Source organism: Mustela lutreola, chromosome 12 (genome assembly GCF_030435805.1).
Source record: "Mustela lutreola isolate mMusLut2 chromosome 12, mMusLut2.pri, whole genome shotgun sequence".
NCBI lineage: Eukaryota > Metazoa > Chordata > Mammalia > Carnivora > Mustelidae > Mustela > Mustela lutreola.
The window spans coordinates 8439832-8461604 of NC_081301.1; the positions used below are offsets into that span (position 1 = coordinate 8439832).

General features: G+C 58.0%; 1 protein-coding gene across 2 annotated transcripts in view; it reads right to left on the bottom strand.

The window, feature by feature from the left end:
* Positions 1 to 21773, bottom strand: part of LMX1B (LIM homeobox transcription factor 1 beta) — a 78018-nt gene that overhangs the window by 1527 nt on the left and 54718 nt on the right. For both annotated transcript variants that reach the window (XM_059142915.1, XM_059142914.1), the window contains exons 3-6: positions 3879 to 4111; positions 1854 to 2035; positions 1559 to 1636; positions 1357 to 1423 (exon numbers count right to left, since the gene is read on the bottom strand). In XM_059142915.1, coding sequence (XP_058998898.1) covers positions 1357 to 1423; positions 1559 to 1636; positions 1854 to 2035; positions 3879 to 4111 — 560 coding nt within the window. The remainder of the gene's footprint in view (positions 1 to 1356; positions 1424 to 1558; positions 1637 to 1853; positions 2036 to 3878; positions 4112 to 21773) is intronic.

Consider the following 21773-nt stretch of genomic DNA (forward strand, 5'->3'; position numbering starts at 1 on the left):
AGGGAGGGGCTGGGCTCCTGTCAAGGTGGGTGTGGAGGGGGCGGGAGGGCCACAGGAGCAGCCTCCATGGCCCTGCCTGGCAACCCAGCGGATGTGGGGCGTGGACAGGACGGTCAGGGGCGACTCCCAGGTTCCTGGTGTGGGCACTGGGTGGAGGGTGGTGCTGTCTGCTGAGGTGGGGTGAGGAGGGGCAGAGGGTCCGTGCGAATGTGGCGGCAGGGGCTGCTGTGTGCAGTGCAGCAGGGGCCCTGAGGAGCTCAAGCGGGACCATGGAACAATCTGGGGGAAGCTGCCTCTCAGAGGCAGCTGGGAACACAGGAGGTGGTGGCCGGGAGACCGGAGCCAGTGGCCACAGCCCCAAGGAGGCCAGGCTGTCTTGGGGGAGGGGGGAGGCAGGGGCAGAGAGCAAGAACTGGGTTCCAAGGCTCCAGTGCAGCTGGGGATCAGGGCCTGGCCCTGAGCCCTGACAGCAGGGGCCGTCCATCAGTGCCCTGGCATCTGCCCCAAAGCCCCCGTCTCACCTGGGAGCAGGCAGCCCTGGGGCCCCCACTCCTCTTGGGCAGTCCCTACAAGGTTCAATGTCCCCATGGCTGGGGAGGCCACCGCCCCCCCCAGCCCAAGAAGTGGTAACATTTTGGCAAAGCCCAGTGTTCGGGGGTCTGGCCGCTGCCCCTCCAGCTGGCTCCTTACCACCCAGCAGGAACCCACACTGAACTCAACACCCCGCAGAGTCTCTCTTGAGATTTCTGCTGAATTCTGTCGTGGGTCGTGGGGTGTATGGTCACGTGAAAACCACAGCTTTGGGATGCCACATGTGGGGCCAAGGCCAGCTTTGCCCCTCACTCACTGAGCGATCCCAGTAAGTCCTCTGGTCTGCGTCTCCGCCTCCTCGGCTGTGACATGGGCTGTGACAGTGCCCTTCCCCTCCGGGATCGGGGGGCATTCCGAGAGGCTGAGCATGGCCAGTGGTGACAGCTGTGCCTAGCACACACTGAGGGTGGGAGATGGTTGCAGGTATTTTGGGGGTTTTGTTCGTTTTTAAGTAAGCTCTAGGCCAGACACAGGCTTGAACTCATGACTCTGAGATCGAGAGTCACACCTTCCACGGACTGAGCCAGCCCGGTGTCCCAGGGGCAAAAATTCTGCTACCCCTCGGCGCAGCCCATGCTGCCATCTTTCCTGGGGGCCCCCGTGGTCCCCACCGGCTCTCTCGATCCCAGCAGGTTCCGGGGCGCCAGCTCCCACAGCCCTCACGGCCCTGGTGGAAGGGGTCCGGGGTCCAGGATCCAGGGGGTGAGGGAAGAGTGCTGTTACCAGAGGCTGAGCCTGGGCCCTGTCGCCCTGGTCCCGGCTCACCTTGGCCCAGCCGCTGCGAGTTCTGCTGCTCCTGCTGCTGCTGGTGCCGCCGCGCCAACTTCTTCATCTGCAGGGGACACAGGTCGTGCCAGTCCCCACCTCCCCGTCCCCGTTCAGTCCCGGCCCCTCCCAGCAGGACCGTGTCTTCTGCCTGCACCCCCACTCCGGCCCTGCCCAGCGGGGGCAACAGGTGGCCTCTCACCTTGGCTCTTTGGTTCTGAAACCACACCTGGACCACACGCACGCTGAGGCCTGTCTCTGCCGCCAGCGTCTCTCGGACCTGCCCGGGGGGAGGGACAAGGATCAGGCCTGGGGGCGGGGGTGGGGGTGGGGGTGGGGCCGGGGCAGCAGGCCAGGGAGGCGGTGGTTTGGGGGACCTGAGGGACGGGCGGGGGAGGTGGAGGGACGTCCCCATCCCCGGCAGGAGTGGTAGGCCACTGTCTGGGAAGGCGGCGGGTGTGGGGTGTCGGCCCCGCCCCACCCCAGCAGCCCCTCACCTTTCGGCAGGGCTTGGAGGACACCTCGAAGGAGGCCTTGAAGGCTCTTCGCTGCTGCGTGGTGAGGATGGTCCGGGGTCGCTTGGGCCTCCGGGGGTCTTTCCCGTCGTCCCCACTGCCTTTACTCTGGCTGCCCTGCCCCTTGGCCGGCTTCATGTCCCCGTCCTCGTCCTCGCTCTTCACTGTGGGGGACACACCCAGCCCATCAGTCTTGTACGAGGGTCTCAGATTGGTACCCGGAGGCCATCTGTCGCCTGGTGGGACCGCCAACACCAGCCCCCTGCACTCTGGAGACCCCACGGCAGCTGGTCAACCTCTGAAAAACTGGTTCCCACTGTCCCAGCCCAGGGCCAGTGGGTCCCACAACCCAGCGAGGAGACTCCGGGCAGCCTTCTTTCTTGGAAGCTTCCAGAGACTAAGAACTGTCAGGCAAAGCCATACCCCAGACATGGTCACATCCAAGTATTCATGACGACAGCACGCACGCCACACACACAGTTACACACTCAACCACTGACGTGTGCGCACGCACACTGGCACGTGGGTCCACAGAGCACGGGGCATACACAGCTCACGGACACACACACACACACACACACACAGGCCTGTGCTCACAGGTGGAGACATACAGGTAAGCACACACCCGAACACACACACACACACACACGCATGCACGCGCACAGAAGCCTGTGTGTTCACCCAGAGACACACCCATACCCACCATGCACACACGGCCACTTCCATGTCCCAGAATTGTGGGTCTCAGAGATGCCAGCCCCAGGCGGACACCATGCGCCTCCCACTGTCCCCAAGTCTAAGCTGGTCTCTTATTTCCAGGCCCACCTTCCTCAGACCATGAGCCCCGGGGCTGGGTCGTCTCCCTCCAAGACCCCCAGCCCAGGCCTGATAGGAATGGGCCAACGGCTCCTGGCTAGTGTCTGCTCTGCTCTAAGAGCCCAGGAAGCCACCACGGTGCCCTGCCCATGGGTGGACAGAGGGACAGATGGATGGGGAGCTCACTACTTCCTCCAAGGACACCGACAGGACAAAGCTCTTCCGGAAGGCCCTGTGACTGAGGGCTCTAAGTTACCCCTAAGGGCTCTGAAGACCAGGCCATCTCCTCGCCAAGCTCTCGGCTGCCGTCCTTCCCACTCCCTGGGAGTGACAGGGCCCCAGCCTTCTCTCTGGCTCTTCCCTTCCAAAACTCACTCCTGGTTGTACCCGCCCTTCTGGCAGGAGGGCTCTAAGCTGGCACAGCCCTTCTGAGGGCTGGAACAGAATAAAGAGGTGCCTTCATCCTGAGAAAGGGGGTCTTTGCTTCCACCATAGAATGCCCCTGTCCCCCCACCCAGCCAGGAAACTGAAGAGCTCAGGCTGCTGCCCCCCGCTGCTGAAGGCTGTGTCAGAGCCCTGCTTCGTGGCCACCAGCAGCCTGCAGACCTGGGCAGGCAGGGACACCTGTGGTGCCGTGCCACGGTGGGGGCCACAGCAAGGGAAAGGGAGGAACAGGAAGGGGGTTCAGAGAGCAGGGTATGTGTGCGTGTGCTTGTGTCTAAACCGCAGTCCGGGTAAGCGGGTGGACAAATGTGTGTGCAGCCGTATGCGTCACTGCTCTGTGCACGGGTGACGTGTGAGCTGGGTCATGTGTGCACATGGGTGTGTTTAAGTGGACGCACAGTGCGTGTTCCTGGGTGCAGGTTTGCACGTGCTTGGGCATCTCAGCGCACATCTACAGATGTTCCTGTGTCCGTGCTTATGTGCCCCTCGGCATCGAATGCACGTGTGTGTGGACACGTGTGGTCCCATGCAGGTATGCCGGTGCATGAGCACGTGTGCCCCAGTGGTAGTGTTCGCACATGCGTTTGTGGGCCTGGGGGCATGCACACCGGTGTCCACGGGCGTCTGATGGGGGCGCACTGTCTGTACGTAGCTCGGGTCCTGGGGTCAGGATTGGGCTTCTCCGGCAGCGCCCCCATCACAGCTTCTCCCCAGCTGCCCCCCCCACCAGCTCCAGCCACGGCTCACCAGAGTCGGACTCGTCGGGACTCACGGAGCTGAGCAGGTCCTTCTCCTTCTCGTAGTCCCCCTTGCACAGCAGCTGGCCCTCCTTGAGCACAAACTCGTCGCCCTTGCGCAGCTGCCGCTCACACACGCAGCAGCAGAAGCAGCCCAGGTGGTACACGCATTCCAGCGCCCGCATCACAAACTCCGTGGGGGCGATCTTCTCCATGCAGCCGCTGCACTTGGCTGCGAAGAGCCTGCAGGTGCACAGGGTGGGCTCACTGATTTGGCTTGGGGTTGGGGGCCCTCCCCGAGGCTGCTGTCCACCAGGGCCTCTCCCTCCTGCCACCCTGACTCCCCCCACCCCAGATAGGAGAGGCCCCACCCGGGCACAGAGCCAGACAGTGGGAGGGCCCCGTGGCCCCACTCTTCTGGCTCCCCAGGGCCCTGGGTGGCCTAAGGGTGGGCTCTGGGCATCCTGCCCTGAGGTGCCCTCTCCTGGGCATATCAGCTCAGGGCCCTGCTTGCTCCGAGACACCATGGCCACTAGAGGGCAGAGCACATGGTCAGCCTCAACCTTCCTCAAGAGCCAGGCGGGTTCTGCGCCTGAGAAGGGCGGGCGGCCTCCTGGTCCCCTGTCCCCTCACTCCGGGACCTGCTCTGCCTCCTCTCTGCTCTCCCCTCTCTCTCCCACATCCATGAGATCCTGAGCCCTGTCCGGCCCACCACCCAGGCTGGGCTGCTCCTCTCCTGCCCGAGTGCCTGCCTCAGTCCCCTTCCTGGGCTCCAGGCTCCTCCAACCCTTCGATACACCCTCCAGGATGACAGCCAGAGAAAGCTGTCTAAAACCCACATCTGCTCCTGCTGCTTCCCTGCTCCAGACTCTTCCGGGACTCCCTGGGGCCTCGAGGCCCTTCACACCCTGCCTCTTTCTGCGGCCCCGATGGAACAATCTGCGGCTTCTCCAGGGCACCTTCCCACTGGCCTGTCAGCATGTTCTTTCTTGGTTCTCGGCTGGGCTAACCCCTGCCTATCCCTCATTTCGGCTTGAGCATCTTTACCACGTGCAGATGTCTACTGAGCCCAGTGTGGCGGCTGCTGCTCTAAGCGCTCTGCACACAGAAATGCATGCAATCTGCAACCCAATGAGGCAAGAATGCACATTAGCCCCATCTCAGAGATCAGGAAACCGGGGTGCCCAGAGGGGGAGTCGCTGGCTTGGGGGTCACATGGTCATAAGGGACGAGGCCCACCGGGAGCCTGGGCCTGCCCCAGCCCCTCCATGACAAACCGGATCCATCTCCCATCTCTGGAGACAAAGCCGGGCGGGGGTGTCCCCCGCCTCCTGCGTGCGTTTGCAGGAGGGTCCGCGCTGCGTGGCCGCTCCTCTGCCCTCACCCACTGACCGCTCCTCCCGGCTCCCCCCATCCCAGTCACGTGGCCTGCTCTGTGGGAACTCAGCCTCAACAACACTTTGATGGAAAAATTTATGAAGAATCAAATTATTGCTGCTGGGAGGGAATTAAAACCATTTTTCATTCCCCACGTCCCTGGGCCACGTCTGCGGGCGCCACCTTGGGAGCGCTGTGCGCATCCCATCTCTCTTTATGGCCCGCCATCACAGGCGCAGATTACAGCAGCAATTCTCTACTAATCGGTTCCGGAACAGAAATGGCCATAAATGCGAGGCACTCGGCCTGCCTCCCTTCCCGGGGCTGCCGTCAGCGCCGCCCACGACGAGCTAGCGGGGTGTGGTGGATGGGGCCGATCTGTGCTCTGCCTGCTGCCCTGGCATGGGCGGGGGCACTCAAATGGGTGGGGGCATCCCCAGCAACCCCTGCCATCCGCCGCTATTCGACTGAACAGGCTCCTACTCATCCTGCAGTGCCCCACTCCAATGCCACCTCCTCTGGAGAGCCTTCTTTGATGCCCCTGTCGGGGAGTGCCCCCCCCCCCCCCGTATGCTCACCTGAGCTTCCCTCGGCCCTCCTTCTGCTGTGAAATGGGGATGTCAACAGGACCTTCCTCAAAGGGCTGTTGTGGGGATTCGATGATACTGAGCTTGTAACTTGGTATGTAAGAATCACATCAGGGACAGCACATGCCTCTGTCAGCTTCGCTCTGTCAGCAGGGGTTCCACAAGGTGGGCCTGGCTCTACCCCATCCTCAAAAAGGCCTTGATGAGTGTTTGCAAAGCGGGTGAGTGAAGGCTTGGGGTGGGCTGAGGTTCAGGCATATAGGACCCTGCTAACCCACAGAGTGCGTGGCTTTGGGAGGGGAACATGGGATAGATTTCAGCTCCGATTTGGCCCTTGGGCTGGATAGTTTTGTTCAAGGCACAACCTACCCAACTGTCCATGGTCATCTTTGGCAGAGGCCCCTAGGAATCTGGCTGGCTGTCCGGCTCTTCCAAGGGAGAGGAACCAGGCTGCCAGAACTTGATGCTCTGACGTGGGGGCTGATTCTGCCCTGTCCCCCAACCCCACCCCACCCCCATCACCCCTCTGTCTCCTTCCCACACTTATACCTCCTGATCTAGGCACCACGCTAAGGTCTGCAGCCCGGCCTCAGCAGCCCATGAGCAGACAGGCACTGGTTGCATCTCTGGGCTGGCCTGGTGGGGCCAGGGGCCCAGGCTGGGGTCAGCCTAGGGGCTGCGGCTCCTGGAGAGGAGGCCCTCTTAGGTAGGGGAGGGTGGCAGCAGGAGGGGTGACCCGCATTTGCAGGCACCACCACCATGCAGGCTGCATTCAGAACAGCCGTGCTAATGCCTTGGCAGCAGGGGGTCGATTGCTACTTTCTCCAAACTCATCAACACAATCTATTATTAATACTTCTCCAAAGGCTCCGTGCCGCCATTACCGAGGCAGCGCCAGCCACTCGGGGCGTCATCTGTTATCTAGATTGCAAAAACTCGGGATATAAAACAAACTGCGCACACTTTATAAACGGAATGTGCCATCCGCTTGGTCTCCAAGCATCTCTCCACCCAATAAAACATCGGGGGGGAATGCATGAAATACTCACTCCCAATTATGGGGCTGCCTTTGTCTACGGAGCCAGGGTGAGCACGACTAACGCACGTGCGGGAGGGGCTGGGGTGCCAGCGGGGTCCCCTCCTTTCCCTGGACCCCCTCCCTCCCTCAACCCCTCCCATCGTGAAGGGGTGGTGGAACCGGCTGCTGAGAAGCAAGCAGGCAGGCGAGTGGCACTGGGACTGGATGGACGTGCATTCAATGCCTGGTTCCACCACTTCCTGGCCAGTGACTGGACAAGTGATTTCGTCTTTCTGAGCCTCAGCTTACTGATCTGTATAATGGGCTCAACAACACTGCCAGCTTCTTCATGTGAAGGTGCAGTGAGTTGTCAGTGTCAAGCAGTGAGCACAGAGGGAGAGGTCAGAGGGCTGGGCAGGCCTTTTGAGGCCTGGAATGAGCCTCTCCAGGAACGGTGCGCAGAAGCCACACATACTAACCAGAGACAAAGTTGCTCAGGCTGAGGAACTCTGAGCCTTCCCGCCCAGTGGGGGCCCTGGAACCTGAGGGCAAAAAGCCCTGCCAGCATCCAAGGCACTGGATTTGACGCCCAGGTCATGATCTCAATCTTGACTTAGCCACTCACCGCCTATGTAACCTTGGGCAAGTCTGAGTCTGGGTCCTCATCTGTGAGATGGGGACAAGAGTCCAGACTCTCCAGAATTGTGCTGGGGGTTCCAGATGTGTGTGTTTCTGCTTCCCACACTTGGGGTGGAGGGATGGTGGGCGGGGAGGCCACCTGTGACACCTGCCTCTCGGTGCCAGTCCCCTGGCCCAGGCTCCTCCCCAGTCCAGGAGCTCCAAGCCAGAGGGCAGCTTCATGACCACAGCACAGGCACCCAGACTTGCAGCAACCCACACAACCCACCCCCATTCTCCATGTAAACCGCCAAGCCTTTCCCCCTGCTATCTTTAACGTCCAGAACACCACTTCTCCTACCCTTTGACAGCCAAACACCTGCTTATTCTGAAGGATTCAGCTTGGATATCCCTTCCTCCAGGAAGCCCCCCTTCTCCTCTCCAGTCGTAGATGTCTTCCTTGCTGAGTTTCCCATCCTCACAGCTCCTCCCCACTATGGTATTTACGAGAAGGAATCCACTTTCCCTACTTCCGGGTCCACTTTTCCCAGGGTCACCCCTCTCTTTGGAGCTGAATACAAGGCCCCAGACACATGAAGGTGAGGGGCAAATATTTATGCAATGAATGCTGAATGAACCAATACAGTCCCATTCTGCCTGTGAGGTAGGGCGGGTGGGTCCGACCCCGAGCCTGGTCTGGTGCGAGCACCCACCACCTGCCCTGAGAAGACGAGCTGCCTGCAGGAGAGCAGTGTGGGGGTGGGGGGGTGATGGAGCCGGCAGCCCAGGGTTCCAGCCTGACTCTAACTTTGTCCCTGGGTGACTTTGCTCAAGACATTTAACCTCTCCGAAGCTCAGTTTCTTCATCTATGAAATGGGACTGGTGGTACCTTCCTACAGGGCTGTTGGAAGGGGCTACTGCATGCAAAGCCCTTGGCACAGTGCCAGGCATGAAGAAGGCACCCCAAAGAGCTGCCTTTCTTTTGTTCTCTTGTTGTCCTTCTTGGTCACCCTCAATGGGGTCTCCATCACTCCGGGGAGTGGCCTTCCTGACTTCAGGTTTACAAGTCCCAACCAAACTTCCCCCTCGTGACCACCCTGGGTTCTGGGTCCTTCTAGCTTCGATCTGGCTTGAGCTAGACAAAGCACTCCTGGCTCAGCTCTGTGTGTATTTGTCTGTCTAACTAACGTTACTGAGCTCAATTATCATCGCTTGCGTCACCTCATTAAGTCCTCTAAGAACCCTTAAGAAAAGACACTGTTTCCATCCCCTTTTTACAGATGAGGACACCAAGGCTCAGAAGGCAGGGTCAAGGTCATCTGGCAGCACTACTCTATACTCCCTCCCTGCTCTGTGCCTCCAAATACTTCTCTGCCCACCAGTCCCCCTTGTCCTTTGCTGGGGGTACCATGCCCAGGTCTGTTTGCCGTCCAGGCTCTGAACACCCAAGTTCTGATCACTCAGCATAAGCCCAGCACCCAGCAGGTGTAGCTGAGCTATTTTTCTTAAACAAAACTGAATATGTCCCTGTCACAAACATATCCATCCTCCCCCAGGATCATCTGTGATTTCAGAGTAAGAAATTCCCTTTTTTTAGGGACGTCCCTCCCGTGAAGAGTTCCTGTCTATGAGAACACATCTCTGTCTCCTCTGAGTTTTTACTGGTTTATTTGTTAAACGCTCAATTTATTAAACTCATAAAGCTAATAAACAAAACTCTGAAAACCAATTTTTTTCTGGAGCATTTGAACATGGATTACAAATCTGATTAATTACTTTCTCTTAAGCCACTGACAACTGCGGAGAGGCAATGCTGTAGGTCTGATTCTTTTACCTCCAATAAAATTAGCTTCGTAACATCCTGGGGACCCTCCAGCCTCTCCCTGTGGGATTTCACCCCAGGTCTTCGAGACCATAAGCATGCACTAGGCTTGGAATCTTTGCTCTGTCCCTTCCTGGCACAGGAACCATACACAGGTCCCTTCTTTCTGGGCCTCAGTGGCCCCATCTGTTCAGTGGGGATAATGGCTGGGCACCAGGAGGCAGGCTCAGTAAGGAGGCACCGTGATTGCTGTCACCATCTCTTTAAGATTTCTGGCACCTGTTCCCTATCCTCGTTGAGTGGAAGCTCCGGTATCTCCTCCTCACTGTACTGCGATTCCCATACCCCACGGCAGCATCTTACAGTTCATGTAGCCACTCACTGGGGCCTCAGCCCAAGGGTGCCCACCAATTTCAGGATAAGCCCAAAGACCTCATCATGTCACTTACACCAGCGCCGACACACCCAGCCTCAGATCCCCCAACACCAGCTGCCAGGCTCCTCACTGCTCCCGGAAAACCGCCAGCCCTTCCTGCCTTCTTCCTTAAAATTCCACCTGCCGGGGCACCTGGGTGACAGGTTAAAGCTTCTGCCTTGGGCTCAGGTCATGATCCCAGGGTCCTGGGATCAAGCGCCGCATCGGGCTCTCTGCTCAGCAAGGAGCCTGCTTCCTCCTCTCTCTCTGCCTGCCGCTCTGCCTGCTTGTGATCTCTGTCTGTCAAATAAATAAATAAAATCCTCTTTTAAAAAAAATTTCACCTGCCCTGAAAGCCTGTCCTCTCGTCCCCTTCCTTTTGCTTCTTGTTGGACTACTCTTTATCCTTCCAGGCCCAATTCAAGCGGAACCTCCTCCGCGAAGCCTTCCGTGAGACCCAGATGTTTGTGTGTCTGAAGCCCTCACTGACCTAGAAATCAGAAACTGGGTCTGATTCACACACACCCCTCCCACGCGGGGTTCTGGCATTGAGGAGGTGGCCAGTGAGTGTCCGATGAATGAGTGAATAACCTTGTGCTAAATGAAATAGGCGGCCGGGTTGGACAAAAGAACATTGGCCACTCTGCTTCTGGGAGTTTGCGAATGCCACCAGGTAGCAAGGTAAGTGAACTCACTGCTCTCGGCCTTCACGGCAATACAACCTGGAGGCCGATTCCTAATTTCTTACATCACCTACAGTCTTTACACCCCTCCTGTCGGGCTGGGTTCCAATTGTACCCTCATCTCTAGTACCCAGGGAAAGGCCCTGGGGTAGGAGGGCCTCGCTGGTATTCAGTGACTCCCTGGGCACATGTGGTTGGGTCAGGCCTGGACACCTGCCTCAAGGTGGACCAGTCCATCCTCTGTCCTTTCTCCCGCTCATCGAGAGCTTTTTGTCAGCCCCCTGTGCTTAGAGAGGCACTTTCCACATCTCCAACACCAGCTATGTAGCCCTGGGTCATTCACATCCCCCCCTTTTAAAGATTTATTTATTTGTGAGTGAGTGGGCAGAGGGAGAAGAAGAGAGAGAATCTCAAGCAGATTCCCCGATGAGCCCAGAGCCTGACGTGGGGCTCGATCCCAGGACCCTGAGATCATGACCTGAGCTGAAATCAAGAGTTGGCTGCTCAAGCAACTGAGCCACCCCGGTGCCCCTCACATCCTTTTTTTGAGCCTCGGTTTCCTCTTCCGTAAAAAGGGGGTGTTGACCCTCCCTCACCTGGTGATTGAGAATCCGCCGGGGAGTTTTAACCTGTGTGAGAGGGTCTAGCCCACTGCCTGGCGCAGAGGGCACCTTGGCGGGTGTGCATCCCAGTCTCTCTGCAGTCTGAGTCTCACCATGGTGCTGGGACACAGGCTCTGGAACCTTCTCTCCTCACCTCCAGTTTCAGTATGAAGCCTCCAGTCAACATCACGGGGTCTGGCTGTGCCTCGGAGGCACAAGTTTCCGGGCCACACTGGGGACGAGGCAGATTTGGGTCTCTCTAGGCCCAAGTCTCTCAGTTCTTAGAAACACTCCCTCCATGGGGAGGGAACCGAAGCCCTCCGTCCCACTGGCTATACCTTCCCCTGTTCACACAGCCAACACCCAGAGAGGCGGACTGGAACAGGCTCGTGCAAGGTGCCCGAGAGTGAGGTCACATCATCTGGCCCCACGAGGGCTGGAAATGCATGACATGTGCTTTGAGAGGCTACACCTGGGGGACACGGAAAACCATGACAGTCAGTCTGGAAGAGAGCTGGGGACTTGCTGGGGAAGCTGACAGGACACGTAATTCCGAAGCTGGTTCTGGAGCCAGAAAGAACAGTGTTAAGAGTGCCATCCTGGCTCCGCGGCTCACTAACCGACCTCGGGGCTAGGACCACTGTCCCCCAGGTACAGGTATTCACTGTGATGTGCTGAGCCTCTCCGGCCCCAGCTTTCCTAGGCTGGTGGCCAGGAGCCCAGGAGCCCAGGAGGGCATGGTCGCAGAGCACTTGAGGCGGGCTCCCCGGCAGCCGACACTATTACTGTCTAGGGGGCCCAGCTGTCTGTGACGATGCCAGTGAGAGATGAGCTGGAGTTCACAGGGGCCCAGGGGACAGGACCCTGGACAGCCCTGGGGGTCCAGCTGCTGCTGCGAGAGTTTGCCTGTCACTTGGAGGAGCCGATGGGGTGAGGGCAGGCAGAGGGAGCTGCCCGGCCTCCTCCCTCCCCGAGACTCGCTGACATCTCCCCCACGTGCCTGCCGCGTCCTTATCATTCCGGGCGTAGCTGTTTTTTATTTTGAGACAAAAAGGGGCCTGTTGATGGGGATCCAACTCAAACCAGCTGCAAACATCTGCTTTGATGCGGCGGCGGCGGCGGGCCAGGCGGGCGGCGGGAGCCGCAGGCGGGGGCCCCGGTGCGCGCGTCAATCACGCGGCTGGAATGCGCGGCGTGGCCGGGCGCTCGAACCGCGGCAGCCAGAGCGCGGGCCTCGCAGGGCCTCTCCGCCGCCTCGCCGTGCCGGGGCCGGGCCTGCAGCGAGGGCTGCCCCGGAGCTTCCTGCGGGCGCACAGACCCAGCTGTGCGGGGCCGCCGGCTCCGAGGCCCTTTGATCCCGGCCCGGGGGCGCTGTCGGGAGCCCGTGGCCGGGGCTGGAGGTCACGCGCCAGGGGCAGGGAGGGACGGGCACAGCCGGGAGCCCCGGGTACCATCCAGGGGCCAGCCTGGCTTGGCAGGCGCACTTTCGGTGACTCTACACATTTAGCAAGTGCCTACTATGTGCCAGGCCCTGTCTGGAGGCTGGGGATAGAGCAGTGAGGCAAATGGACAGTCCCGCACACCCCCACCCCCCACCTTCCATTCTAATGGGTGAGAGGACAGGCAAATTAAATCCCTAGCACACAGAGGGTAAAAACTGATGACATGTGATAAAGAAAAATGGAGGGGAAGCACGATGTGGGTGGCCAAGGGTTTTATAAAGAACAGTCAGAGGCCTTACTGAGATCTATGATGGGGAGGAGGTTCTCCACTGAGGGAACAGCAAGTGCAAAGGGCCTGAGGCCAAGTGGATCTGGGGTGTTGCAGCCCCTTGTTGCTAAAGCAGGTGAGCAGCACGGACCAGGTAGAGGGGTGTAGGGTGTGCAAATAGAAGCAGGGGGCAGGTCTTGTGGGGCTTCGGCTTTGTGGAAGGGTTCTGAGCAGAGGGGGTATCTGATCTGACATCTTTTTTTTTTTTTTAAAGATTTTATTTATTTATTTGACAGACAGAGATCACAAGTAGGCAGAGAGGCAGGCAGATAGAGAGGGGGAAGCAGGCTCCCCACTGAGCAGAGGGCCCAATAGGGGGCTCAATCCCAGAACTCTGGGATCATGACCTGAGCCGAAGGCAGAGGCTTTAACCCACTGAGCCACCTGGGTGCCCCTGATCTGACATCTTAACGGGGCTCCTCAGGCAGCTGGGTAGCAGTGAGGGTGGGAGCAGGGAGTTGGGTTGGGAGATTATCTCAATAATCCAGGCAAAAGATACTGTCTGCTCAGACCCAGGGAGGTGCTGAGAAGAGGTCCGAGCAGGGACGCGTTTTGCAGGCGGACAGGGAAACCAGGGGATGCCAGACAGAGGCTAGACACGTGATTTGGGGGCCTGGACAGGGGGCAGGATAGAGCTGCCATTCAATGAAACAGAGAGCAAGGCCAGGTGGAGGAGGGGAGAGAATGGGGTGCGGTTGTGCACATGATGTGTGGTGCCTTCACTAGCCATGGGGATGCGTGCAGGGGCAGCTGCATATGGGAGTCTGCAGTGAGAGAGAGACCCAGGCTGGAGACACTAAGAGCTGCCAGGACATACACACACATACACAAACATACTCCTAAGAGCAAGCTGCTGTGTGCACACAGCTTGGCACCTGATAAGTAGCCTCTCCTCTTTGGGGCTATGACCCCTGCAGTGGGTGTAGGCAAGGCCCAGCCTCTGCCTCAGGAGGCTCTTTTAGGGGGGAGGATACTGGGGTTTCTCTGGGGATCAGACCTTGCCCAGTGACATCAGGGAGAGACAACGGGGCAGGTGGAGGGCGGGGCATCACCTCCAAGCATGCTCCCACAGGCTCCTTCCTGCCCTCTAGCCTGGGCAGCAATCAGAGGGACTGTGGGTTCCAGGCCAGGCCCCAAACTAAGGGCTCTACCTGTATTACTTTATTAACCCTTGGGGTGAAGTTCTTCCCTCTTTTTTCTGCCCTTCATTGATGAATTCATTTGAGGATGCTTTTAATTGTTCATCCACCTAGCATTCATTGGGTACCTACTATGCGCCAGGCCCTATGCTGAGCTCACAGTAGGAGCCTTCTCCTCCCACCGGCTCATCGGACTGCTCTGAGCTGATCCCAGGTTCCTGTCCCCCATTCTCACTGAGTCACCAGCTCCTGGTGGCCAAGTCCAGCAGCCACTGTTCCTGTTATTATTACTTACTAAAATGTACTGTCTCTTACATAGCAGGCCCTGTGCCTTATTTGCACACAGACCCTTCTACCATAAGACCCCTCCCAGGTAGGCACTGCCCCTCTCTTCTCAGACAGGAGGAAAGTGGTGCTCAGAGAGGGTGACACAACCACTCAGCGTCAGAGCTGGTGTCACAGCTGGCATGTTGGGCTCCAGAGCTCCTGCATGTTCTCGCTGCCTTGCCACACCGTTTCCTGGACCTCCCTGTGCTTGAAGCCCTTTCCTGCCTCAGCCTCCTCCTCCCCTGCCCACCACTTGGAGTGCATTTGCTGTCAGCTCAGAGCTGTTGGGCCCATGACCTGGCTGGGAGGTTACAAAGTGGTGAGGGGCTGACCTGCAGGTGCTGGAGGAGAAACTCTTATGCCACAGGAAGCAGAGGCCTCTGGTTTTCTCTCCAGGGTCCTGACTGGTCAGAATGGGCCAGACCCACACCTGTGTGTCCAAGAAGGGCTGCCAGATCCAGGGCAGGGCCTGCTGAGGTACAAAGTGCACTGGGGTAGGGAGGGGTGGGGAGGAGTCTTGGAAGACTTCCTGGAGGAAGGGGTCGTAAAGAGGGCAAAGGATTGAAAGGGGGTAGTGGTAGGGCTGGGATAGGAACTGAGTGTGTGTGGGGGGTCTGATTCCGGAGTCTGGGCTCTGTGGAGGGCCAGAGAAGCAGAGAGGCCATTTTCAGGCATAGGGAGACAGTGGGTCAGTCATGTTGGAAGTGAGAAAGGGGAAGGGTCAGGCTGGAAGCCTTGAATGTTGGGCTAAAGAAGACAAATCCAGTTTCTTTTGTTTCCACCTACTTGTCCATCCACCCACGCACCCACTCGGCCTGCTGCCCTCTGTCTATCCGCCTATCCAGCCAGCCAGCCCCTGCCCCACTATCCACCCACCGTCCACACAACCACTCTCTCAGCCACGCACCCGTCCATCCGCTGCACTCACACTCAGGCACTCAGGCACTTGCTCAGTGCCAAACCCTGTGCCAGGACTCCTCTTAAAAGCAGAAACTGCCTGGGGCACCTGGGTGGCTCAGTGGATTAAGCCTCTGCCTTAGGCTCAGGTCATCATCCCAGGGACCTGGGATTGAGCCCCACATTGGGCTCTCTGTTCAGTGGGGAGTCTGCTTCCCCCTCTCTCTGCCTGCCTCTCTGCCTACTTGTGATCTCTCTCTCTGTCAAATAAATAAAATCTTTAAAAAAAGGCAGAAACTGCCTTTTAAGGCTTTGGCTATAAGACTTGTTGATTTTGTAGGCATTGACGAGACACCCGCCATGACCATGCACTGTGCTAGGTGATGAGGAATCCGTGGGGGACAAGACACTGGGTCACTTCTCCTTCATGAGCTCCTGGTATGACTGGGAAGAAGGTTTTCCAGGAGAAAGGAGGTCTCAGAAGGAGAACCCCAAGGCAGCACTAGAGAGCCTAACGCTGACCAGCTGACATTTTGGCCTCATCATTCTGACCCCAAGGATCTAAACTCCCTAGACAGACCACAGCATTTTAATTAGGGTTATAGTGACAGTGATACACTTCCTTTGAGTAAGTGTTTTCTGGAACAACCTCCATTAAGGCAATTTAATTTTTTGATCAATTTTATTTCTAGTGCAGTTAAATAATTTACAACTTTTTTCCATTTCCATTTTTATTTTACTGAAATTATTTTCATTGAGATAAATTATTTTCTATGAAAAATTTTCAATAAAGTTTTGCTCTACCATCACGTCTGTGTTTGAATTGCATCTTACCAATTACAGAGATCTGACTCTAGAGTTAATTTGCACAGGCTTTACCAAGGGTAGTTTCCCAGTTGTCAACTGTATTTAGTACTGGTTAGTTTACCAAGTTAAACTATCCCCCAGGTAGGGTGGGTGGATTTCCCGTGTTACCAACGAAGTCACCAAGGTTCATGATCACACATTTTATCAGGCAGTCGATGAAAACATGCTCAGGGTCAGAACCATGGGGTCAAGACAGCCTTTGGGTGTCCTAGGTTGGGTGCAAATGTCCAGCCTCTGCTGGGATGCTGTAGGGTAAGTGTATTCTTCTTGCCCTTCAGAGGCAAGACAGTGACCCCTCCACTGACATCTCCCTCTCATGGTTACCTCTGCCCCTCCCCCAGGTTCTGGTGCTGGTTTTCCATACTCCAGTTACAAGCCTGGGTTTGTCCAAACAGTCCTGACAGCCTGGCATCCAGCAGCTTGGGCCTCCAGGGACAAGAAGAGCCATCTCCTCCCTTATTCTCCACCCTATACTCCTCTTAATGTAACCAGAGATAACATTAACTTTGTCAGCCCAACAGTGAGGACCTCACCGCCCAGTCTTCTAGTGAGATCTGGACTAAGTACCCCTCCCCAACCCACCCCCAATCTGTGCTCTTGTTGTCAAGTTTTTGAGCCCCACCCTGGCAGATTTTGATACTAAATGTCAAACTCACAGGAACCAGACTAGCCCTCTACTCAGGGCTTCTCATGTACCCCCTCCCCACCTGTAGGGGCCTCACAGGTAGGTGGATTTCATGACCAACCTAGCAGGTAGGAGTCCCTTCCTTACACAGGTCCCGCAGCAGGTCAGGCAGAGCCAGGCCTCAACCCAGGTGAGCCTGGCTGGCGACCACCACGTCTCCTGCCTTCCTGGAGGTTGTGAAGGTGGTTGGGGACAGGGGAGCAAATGCTCCAGGGGTGTGGGAGCCTGAGACCTGTGGGTGCCAGGACTCAGACTGCATGGGCAGAACACGTTTCCCAGCTGAGGGGTCTGGGACAGTAAGCCGACAAGTGGGGGCACCAGAGCCAACAGGACTCAGTGCCGGTGGAGGCAGGAGGGAATTTCTGGAGGAAGCCCCTTGAGGTGTGGCTGGCATGATTTCCTACCCACAGCCTGACCCTTTGCTCTGGAGGAAGAAGAGGCTCTGGGAGACCGCCTTCCGGGGTCTCTGCCCTGGGCTGCGCCAGCGGAGGGCGGGAAAGGGACGAGCCGGGCAGATCGGGGCCCGGCGCCCAGGCTGGGCACTGCCGCGCACCGCCGCTCTCGGGGCCACTGCCGCCCGGCCGCCCGCCCGGCCGTTTAGTGGGTAACTGATCGCCCCGCGCCCCGCCCCAGCCACCCGCCGCCCGCCGGAGCCGCTTAATCACCGCCCGCCCGGCCGCATTAGCATAGTAATGGCCTTTAAATTGAGCCTCTTTGTTTTTTAATTAAGCTCCCAGCAGGTACAGAGAAGAGCGATTATTGAGGAAGCTGCCAGCGCTAATCGCCCGCAGTCATTTGACAATTAAAAAGCGCCCGGCTTTAACCCTTTCCGGCGCCCGCAGCAGTTCCCCCAGCATTTATCCAGCGCCCACTGTGTGCGTGCCTGCCCTGTGGCTTTGCAGACCCCGCCTCTGGCAACCTGGAGAGGTCTCTGCTCCTGCCTCCACTTTGCCGAGGAGCAAACTGAGGCACAGAGAGGGGAGGTAACTTGCCCGAGACGCAGGCTTGAGCATGGGGAGCAGGGGTTGGCAGACACATTGCTAGAGAAATCCAGCTGCTTGAGCTCTGCTTGGAGCACTGTCCACCCTGTGAGGTGGGCAAAATCCTCCTTGCGCTTCAAGACCCAGGTGGGTACCTCCCTGCCCAAGGCAACAACCTTTCCTCTCCTCCCTGTGGATGCACCCATGCCCCAAATACTCTATGTCAGGCTCAGGGCTGGGCCCTGGGGAAGCAGCGCCCAAGCCAGAAAATAGGCGCCGCGCACAGGGACTTAGGTGCGGGGAAGGCAGACATGTGAAGGTGAAGATAGGTCAGGCTGCAGGGCGCATCTGGGAAGACTTTCCTGAAGACAGGTTTGGGCCTAGACAGAGGAGGGATAATCAGCCAGGCTGGGCTGGGAAGTGGGGGACAGACCACAGGCAGCGGGGGACACGGTGAACGCAAAGGCCCAGAGACGGGACCAGAATTAATCAGAAATAAAAGATGCAGAGGGTGTGTGTGTGTGTGTGTGTGTGTGTGGAACAGGAGGCTGAAGAAGGGCACGAACCAGCTTGACAGCACAGGGTCTCCTTCCAGACCACCTACTTAAAAAGTGTGTTATTTTAAAGAAAATAATTGAATTATTTTTGAATAGGTAATGCACTGCATGGTTTAATATTCAAATGTACCCAAAGGTGTTGGCTTCGGTCTCCCCAGTCCCATCCCTAGCCGTTCAGGCCCCCGACCCAGGACAACCAGCGTCTTCCATGGGAGCCCCCTATAGGCACGCGATACCTACGTAACACATATGGGAACCCATGACCCGCGTGTATATCGGAATGCCCTCCCCCCGACTTTTCTTTTAAATAAGAACTAGTTGGGGGTTTATCCATTTTTTTTTTTTTTGCAGAAACACACATTTACTCTAAAACTGTTCTGCATGCACCCCCTTCCCACCGCATAACTGGAGGAGAGGGTTCCACATCTTGGCCTGGACCACCTCCTTTTTCAGCAGCCCGACATTCTATTGTACGGGTGAACCCTAATTTATTTAACCCGTGCCCTGTTGATAGCCTTCTGGGCCGTTTAAAGGATTTTTGTCTTAATCTCAAGAGCCATGGGAAGCCATTGAAACGTTTTAAGTGGGGAGTAGCTTGAGCGATTTACATTTTTAAAAGATCACTTTGGCTGCAGAGCCGGGACCGGGTGTGGGGGAAGCACCGAGCCGAATCTGGAAGACCAGCTAAGCGGGACCAGATAAGCGGATCTCGGGTGGTGCCCTGCAGGGGAGAGGCGGGGAGGGGGGCAGAGGGGCTGGGAGGGGCTGCAGGAGTGGGAGAAGGGGTGGGTTATCTGGGAGCGGAGTAGCGATGGTCGGAGCAGTGGGGTGGGTGGGGGGAGCCCTGGGTGGGTGCCGGATGGGCGAGCAGTGACGGAGATGAGGACACACGGTAGCAGCTGGGGGGCTGGGGACCACGTGGAGACTCCAGGTCCCCGGGAAGCCCCATCCCACTGCACTTCAGCCTGCGCGGCCATCTAGCTCATCACTGGGTCTGGGATCTCCCCCCAAGTCAGGCTCTCTGGATCTGAGCCTTGCTCTGCCCCAATGGCCCCAAGCCCCATCTCCGCCCGGTCACTCTTCAGAGGGGCCCACGGCCAGTGGCGCCGAACCTCCCTTCCTTCTCTCCAGGCTGAGCTGGTGTTTGTGAAGAGGGGCAACCCCGAGAAACGCTGGCAGCTGGCTCTTTAATAAATATAGAGGAGGCTCCCCGGGGCATGGATGTTGGGGTGAGGAGGATGGCTCTGGATAGAGGGACAGATTTTGCTCCTGGTCACCACCGAAACAGATGCCCTTCGCTGCTCTTGGCTCCCCAGTTCCCTGGTGGGGGTGGGGAGCGGACTGTCCATGCCCTGAACTCCCCTCACCTTGTCACTTAGCCACCTCCCCTGGCTCAGAGCTAGAGATGTCCTCCCAGAGAGGAGCACCCTGACTCTGTTGCTGGAGGCAGTGTGCACGCGGCGCCGCGGGCAGGGAGGGGTTAACAGCCCGCCCACCCCCATCTATCAGCCGGCATCTCCCAAACAGACGGACAGACAAGGCAGCTGTCCAAACAGGCCTGTGTACCTGGCCACAGGCGCAGAGAGGACAGGGCAGTGGCTGTTTACTCTGCTCCCCTCCCCCACTGTCACACGCTGGCAGGCTCGCAAGCCCCCCCCCCCCTCAGGGCAGGGCACTTCCCTGCAATCTTGCCTTGGGGATGTACCCTCCACTCCTGAGTCAGAAGGTTCCTAAATGCTCCTCTGGGAGACTAGGAAACGTCCTTGCTCAGGGCTCTGGGCTTGGGTGGTCTCTAAGGGTTGGGGGCTGAGATGGTGGCAGGCCGGCGGCGGGCAGTGCTTCCCCAAGCCACTCCCTGCGAAGAGCAAGAACTGAGCACCTTGAAGCTGGGGGACCTGGTGAAATTGGGGCACCTGGAGCATCACCACCTCAAAATCACATCCCAGGAAGGTCTGTTCAGGGAGGACATGGCTCCCGGTGGGGGACTCTCAGGGCTTCAAGGCCCTGTGCCAGACCCCCCGGGACAGCTCCACATCCGCGTGCCCATACTCCTGCCTCAAGAGAAGCTGACCTCAACCGGCCTCCAGACAGGTGTCTCCTCCTCTGTCTCCATCTGCCTGAGGCCACCAATAACCACCCTCCCCTCTGCCTGAGTGAGGCCGGCGGTCCCCCTCTCCCTTGACACCTGTCCTCACATTTGACCCATCATCAGGCTTCTAAGCAGCTCTCAGATCTGACCGTCCCCAATGGTGGAGATGCCTGGGGGCTGGGGTGTGTGAGGTGCCCATGGTGCCCAGCCACCAGCATGCGACGCCCTTCCCCTTTATCAGTGTCCCTACTCACTTCCCCAGGTGCCTTCAGATGCCCCTTCCCTTGGGAGAACTCCCCGTCCAAGTCAGGCTCTCCACCAGCTCTGGTACTGTGCAGTGAGCCCCGGCTGTGTGCCTGGCTCTGGGCAGAGCTCACGCATTGTCTACCTCTTTTCCCCTCAGCCCTGTAAAGCAGGGGAAATGATGAGCCATTTCACAGATGAGAAAACTGAGGCTCCGAGAGGCCCCATGTCTTGTGTCATGCCTCACAGCTACAAAGTGTCAGAACCCCAAATAAGAGAGAAGGGCCTTGTGTGATTTGGTCAAGGAACAGAGCCTCTTGCTTGGTACGTGAGCGGAGTTCCCAGTGTGGTGCCTGACACAGGTGGGCAGTGGGAGGGGCACAAGTTTGATGGAGTCCCTGTTGCAAAGTGTCCCACGGATCTGTGGACCTCACCAAGACCAGGCCATCACCTGCCTCAGGGAGCGGCTGGCATTACTGGGGAGGAGGCAACAGAAACAACCGCTCCCCATTCCCTGGGGCTTTCTGTGTCCTGCTTTACGTAGGGGTACTGGGGCTCAGAGAGGGCAGCTCTGTCCACACTCACCCGGGGGGACATAGCGCAGCCAGGATTCTGTCCTGGGCTGTGTACTCCCACCCCCAGCCCTGGAGGCCAGGTCTTGGACCTCTCCTCAGCAACCCCCACCCAATGTGACATCTTTACGGCACATGCTGGGTCTGTGAAGGCCTGGATGGGGTGAGGGGGAGGCAGGACACCTCTCAAGTAACGGATTGTAAATTCCTGGGCCCCGGCTTTCCATCCCTAACAACCTCCTCTCGGGGCTCACAGCGCCTGTCCCTTCGCAGTCAATTTAAATGAGGGGTCCCAGACCCTGGGCGTAAAGCATTCCAGACTTGGGAGAGGGGGCAACTATTGTTTCTCTGGGAAAAAAATAAAATAAAATAAAATAAACCGGGTCTCTGCAACTTCTAATCACTCTCACATGTGCTGTGTGGTTCCCCCGAGGACAGCCCTCTACAGTGTAGGAGCCCCTCCTGGGCACAGGCCCTGCTTCTCCCCAGAGCCTGGGAAGGAGGCCCCGGATCCCCATTATACAGAGAAAGATACTGAGGCTGGGGGGAGAGAATGGAGAGCTACATGCCCTGGTCCCCCACCCATTTCATGCCAGACACCGCGTCTCATTTACTTCCCCCATCACCTCACACTGACTGATGATTCCATTTTACAG